The following is a 6,027-nucleotide window of genomic DNA, read 5'->3' on the forward strand; positions in this document are numbered from 1 at the left end:
GAGCTGTTATAAGTATTATCTCTCTTTCCCTCACTGATTAGTAATTATTCATTTTGAATGAGCATTTGTAATGGGACGATTAGATTTACTTGTTTCAGTTCATTTTATTTCAATATTTTTTTTCCCCAATGATTGACAGGTAAGTGAGATGTTATTCTTGTCAATTTGATTAATCATATAGTCTAATTTTTTTTTTGAATGATGGCTTTCTTAACATGGTACCCGTAGGGATAGAGGAACCTTCTTTACTTCCTACCCGCTACTTATTTCATTTTCCATCTCTCTAAATTTTTCATTTGTTTTTGCGGGGATTGGAGGTAGCGGGGGTTGGGCCGAGGTTTCTAAGTGAGAAATTTGAGAAATTTGAATTTTTTTTTTTAAGTTTTCATAGTATCAAAGAATTTTAATAAATCAATATATTTCATAAACATTCACAATTTTTAAAATTTAAATTTTGATATATACAATTATCTTCAAGAACAAAGAAAAAAAAAAAATTGTTATGCTTAATATCTTAATATCTGTCTTAATTCTTTCCTTTATTCGAGTAGTTTTTTCGTTGCCAAATTGCCTAAGGCCTACGGTTTTTTGAATCCAATAGTAGATGTTTTTTTGAATCCAATGGTAGATGTTATATCTTAATAGTAGATGTTTTTTTGAATCCGAGACAAATTCATGATTTACTAGAAAAAAAAAAAAATTCTAACTAGTTATAAGATCAGATAAATCGTACATACAGTATGAACCTTTGAGTTGAGTCCAATATTGAAATTCTTCTATAGCTATGATAAATTTGGATTACTCTCATTTTCTTATTCTTACTTTTTTTTCCATTGAACGACCTTGTTAGAGTCCACCACAATATATAATTGTAGGTATGAAATACAATTTTCAGTAATGAACAACTCCACTCTTAAAATTTTTCCCTATTTCTTTTCTAGAAATAACTTCACTGCATTTCTTAGTGTCAAAACAGGTTAAGATAGAGAATCTATTCTCTAAAAAAATGATCTTGGAGATTGTGTAATGCTTACTCTAAAACTATAATCATAATGAAAAAAATTTGCAATCATGTCTCGGCCTTATTTATTTAATGAAAAAAATTTGCAGCTCCTTCCTTCTTTCTTTTTAGAACGGAGAATATCCTCTCTCAAATAAAAAAGATGACCTTTTGTTTTTGAAATGCGAAAAAAGTAAACGAATTTGGAGCTTGGATAAAATTTTCATTATCTTTTTTAATGAATATGATAGAAATTGTTCTATGTCAAAAAAAAAATATTCTTATTTATTCCAAAATATTTTATTTTAACGATTTATGTTATAAAATTATTTATAGTTGGATTTGTTGGATGATAGAAGTCCCACATCGGCTAATTTAGAGAATGATCATGAGTTTATAAGTGAGGAATACTAACTCCATTGGTATGAGGCATTTTGGGGAGGCCCAAAGCAAACCCATAAGAACTTATGCTCAAAGTGGACAATATCATAGTATTGTGGAGAGCCGTGTTTGTCTAATAGGGTTATCTCTATTTTATTTTTATTACACATCTCTTTTTTTTTTTTTAAGGATTTTTTGTACGCGAGAGAAGATTCGAGAACTGTCTAGTTCCGTTGGTCTCATCAGCTCTGGGTAGTTCGCTTGTGGTGCAAGGGAAAGATAGGACCACGTGGCCATCTCTAATTGGTTGAAAAAACGCGATTTAGAGCCTGAAATTATTTGTCAACGTGGAGTGTTTAAAACTAATCCGAAACTCCAATTAAGTAGGTTCGTATATAATGAGGCATGGTTGATAAATCCGGTACAAACCCTAGAGAAGACAGCCAACGCCATTTCCCTTACTTTTTCTCCTAAGCCGTCGTCGCTTCTCATCGTCAGCAATCATGCCTCGTCGGAGCTCTGGAGGTGAGGGTTTCGTCCATTTTTCCTTCGTATCTCCTTATGACACTCGTTTTTTCTATGTCCGTATGAATTTATCCGGCCAGATTTTGTTTTCGGTGCTTTTTTTTTTTTTTCCCTTGTTTCTTTACCTCATTTTATGTCTGGCGGTGGCTCTTGTATGAACTGTTGGATTGGATTTTTGGCTTTGGGAAACTTTCGTTTTTATTGATTTATTTTGACGACAAGACTTTCAACCATTTTTATTTTGGGGGCAAATCTAGGGCTTGAAGCTTTTGTATGCTTAAAGCTTTTGAAACTCATGTGTTAGCGGTGAATATTTGAGCTTTGTTATTTATTAAATTTATCTGATGCTTGTGGCAAGTGGTTAATCTTTAATCTTTGTTGCAGGACGATCTGCTTCCCGTCCCGCCCCCCGCGCTCCACCTCGCAATACTCCGGCGCCAGGTAAAGTATTACGATATTTCTTTGGTTTAGTTTAATCATCTGTGTTTCAATATCTATTTTGGGGTAGAAATGTTGAATTCCACTGTGTTTTATTAGTTTCCTATTTATCCTTCTCATGCCCATGGTAGATTGGGGACTTATAGCCCGGGCTCCTTGGAGACTTGCCTATACTCAAGACATGTTTTTGTGGTAAACAATATATAGAAATACCTTCACGTTTTAGATCATAGTCTTGGGTTTGAGAAGTTAGATGTTTCTCAAAAATTTGAAAACAATGGTTCATTGATAAAAAGTTGAACTGAAATTTTCAAAACTTTTTTTTTTTTTTGATAAGAAACAATATGGTTGGTGTTTGAAATCTACAAAAGGAATACATTATTCATGATGCTTCAATACGATCTTTCCAATTTACAATGAGGGAGGTGTGACTATAGGTAAAAGTATTATAGTCAATTTACACCAAGTAATAGTGTGGTAAATAACATTTTTGTTGAATTATGTAAAAGTCTGTCTTCTCCGTGAATACTCTTTGATTTCTTTATTTTCATAGGTTCTAAAAGTTGAATTGAATTCCAGTTTAAACTATTGTTCAAAATATGTTAATAATATATTTACAAACGATGAGAACAGTTCTAGTTACTATCTATATTAAGTTCAATCTCAACTATTTATGAACATGTTTTATGTTTTAAATTTTGTAAATAAAAAATTATTGTTTTATGACATTATGTACTTTATTATTTTAAAGAGAAAGAAACCAAGAAATCCTCTATTGTAGGAATTACAAGAGACATTTCCTAAGAATTATGAGATTAGATCAGTTGTAATGACAGAAAGAGTCGTTTCAACTTCCTCTATGATAGAGCTAAGAAAGTCATCATTTTGATATGATATTTTAATTTAACATTAACTGAAATATGTTTATAAATGAAGTTGTTTCAATTTAACATGAATGAAATATATGTTTATAATCTGAAATACTTTATCAAAGTTTTAACCTTTCAAATTCCTAATTTGGATTTATAAAAGCTAATGACCGTTATAGAAATCAAATCTGCCAATGAGTCCATTTGGTTTAGTGAAATTTAAAACATTCAATGCAAATCTGCCAATATCAGTGAATCTAAGGACATAGTCTAAATTGCATGCAAAACAAGCCTTTAATAACCTAAAACTACAATAGTGAAACTTTAGAGATTGAAAACTATGGAGTAGTGGGGTCGGTAATCCAAGGAGATGAACCTTCTATACTTTTGGTCCATCTTCCACGCTAATTATAATTCACAGGTACCCTTTTTTGTGACGTTTATGTATATGAACTATTCTACCACAGTTATTCATGTGTAAATTGCTTATAATTGACGATATAAATTTGTGGTTAATGGCTTTTTTATAGCTGGAATCTTGTGAATGTATCATTCTCAACGGGTGTTTGAATGAATGTTGTGTTCTTTTCCATATTCAACTGAGTGTTTCCCTATGTTTTTGACAATTTATTCCTAACAATATTGTTTTTGTCGCTAAATATTACTCGACTTCTGCAGCTCATTCTGCTCCTCCACCTGCACCTGTTCAAGGTGGTGGAGGTGGGTCTATGCTGGGAGGACTTGGTGCCACTATTGCTCAAGGTGAGTTTAGAAGCTCTTGCACTTTCTTTTAGGGCATCTATCTGAGTGTTCTTTGAAATAACAAAGTCACTCTAAAACATGTTTTTAATGATTCAACAGAAATTTTGACTTCTGAAAATAACGTTGAAAAGTAGAGAATCAAACATTGAATTAACTTGATTGATTAAGAACTTGTCTAGGAGTGATTTTGAATGTAGCAAATAGTGTTTTCAACCATTTTAGAATCATTCCTAAACATGTCCTTCCCACGATAAATTATCTAACTCTTGTCTTAACTTCCTTTTTGTACTGATGTGCAGGTATGGCCTTTGGTACTGGAAGTGCGGTGGCTCACAGGGCTGTTGATGCCGTAATGGGTCCTCGTGTCATCCAGCACGAGACTGTTGATTCATCAACTCCTTCGTCAGCACCTTCAGTAGCGAGCAATCCTGGAGGTTCTGATGCTTGTAATGTTCAGTCAAAGTCCTTTCAAGATGTAGGTTCCTTGTTCATCTCCATTGTTATTTACAACGTTTTCCTTTTCCTTTTACGCTTAGATGCGTAAGCCATATTCTCATATTATCTTCAGACTCGATCTAACTTATATTTTCTTCTACGTTTTCTTCCTTGGCAGTGCCTGAACCACTATGGAAGTGACATTAGCAAGTGCCAATTCTACTTGGATATGTTGCAGGAATGCCGCAAGAGCTCAGGTTCTGTTTTGGGTGCTTAAACAATTGATTCTTAGAACAGTTATCATGTATTCTCACTCGGATTGACCGCAGTGAGCGGTGTCAAGATTATCGTGCGTTTCGACAGTGTTTTCATTTTACAAGTACTGCTTTAACTGTAATAAAGGGTGGACAATGATTTTAAAAACACTTCATCGTTTGGACCCTATTGTTTGGCTTTGAGCTTTGGGTATTTTCTTGTGAAATTAAAACTGCTGTTTTGGATTTTTAATATCTACGTGACGAATATTGCCAGAGTACTCGGTTAAAACAACTATAATCCAGATTAGTAAATTGATTGGAGTTTGTATTAGCCAAATGACTTTGTCTGTTCTCTTTGTGAAGTTTATAACTTCGATTCGTTGATGTTCTAAACTACATTGACTTAACGAAGTAGTCTGAAGAAATTGTTTGAAGATCGATCAGTTGATTATTAGCTCGAGTGGCCCTAGTTATTTCTTTTCAATTTGCTACTATTGATTTTTTATAATGAAATTACGAGCTTGGTTTGTTGGGACTTAAATCTTTTAATATGCCCAACAAAAACGTGGTTTCTTAGTAAAGAAAAGATCAATTCCAACCCAGAATTAGTGGGCATGTGATGTGTTGCATGCAAGTTGTGAAGGGGCTTCTCATTGACTTTTCTCAGCTTAGAGAACAAATCTTCCCCACCCATTGCTTCTCTTTCCATATCTCTATCCGAAGCTCCCTCTTGTGTTGGCTCGTCTTTTACTGCGTTCAAAGTAAGTTGTCTACAGCTCGACTCGGCTCTCCTCTCGTTTGCCGGTAGTGTTTGTGGTGGTGCTTCAGGATTCCAATGTACTGCATCCAATATCAGAACGAGTTTGCTAGTGGACCATTGCCGTCTCATTCTTGAGTTCTGTCCCCTTCGGATGCAGATGAAAGACTGCATAGGCTTTCGCTCTCGCCCTAAACGAATGAATTGATGGATTCCCAATGTTGGGAGAGGTAAATGAGTGGGTTGGTAGACATGCAGTAAGTCTATCTTTCTCCATATAGAAGTGGTACGGGCACATAGAAATGTGGGTAGAAAGGGATTCGAAATCCCGGTATTCCTATCAATACTTCGGTTCACTCCCCTCGAAAAACTGCCTGTTTAGCAATCGAGCTACGAGGGCTGCCTGTCTCGGTTCTCAAAACTATTTTAGCTAGAGATTACGAAGATTTAAAAAAATTAAAAATTATAGAAATAAATTACAAAATTGGAATATATATATATATATTTATAACTTATGGGGGGCGGGTAAAGAAGGTTCCCGCCGCGGAATCTCAACTTCCAAGCACGGCCGTTGACAAAATTGATCCAATCTCGCACCGTCCG

General features: G+C 34.4%; 1 protein-coding gene across 1 annotated transcript; it reads left to right on the plus strand.

The window, feature by feature from the left end:
- Nucleotides 1-1,746: 1,746 nt before the first annotated feature.
- LOC111804796 (uncharacterized) lies at nt 1,747-4,917 on the plus strand. Its single transcript, XM_023689586.2, has 5 exons — nt 1,747-1,906; nt 2,291-2,347; nt 3,892-3,975; nt 4,275-4,450; nt 4,589-4,917. The coding sequence occupies exons 1-5, from the start codon at nt 1,885-1,887 to the stop codon at nt 4,685-4,687; spliced, it is 438 nt and encodes a 145-aa protein (XP_023545354.1). The 5' UTR covers nt 1,747-1,884; the 3' UTR covers nt 4,688-4,917.
- The last annotated feature ends 1,110 nt before the right edge of the window (nt 4,918-6,027 follow it).

The sequence above is a fragment of the Cucurbita pepo genome, chromosome 11 (assembly GCF_057944985.1).
Source record: "Cucurbita pepo subsp. pepo isolate OVF chromosome 11, ASM5794498v1, whole genome shotgun sequence".
Classification (NCBI taxonomy): domain Eukaryota; kingdom Viridiplantae; phylum Streptophyta; class Magnoliopsida; order Cucurbitales; family Cucurbitaceae; genus Cucurbita; species Cucurbita pepo.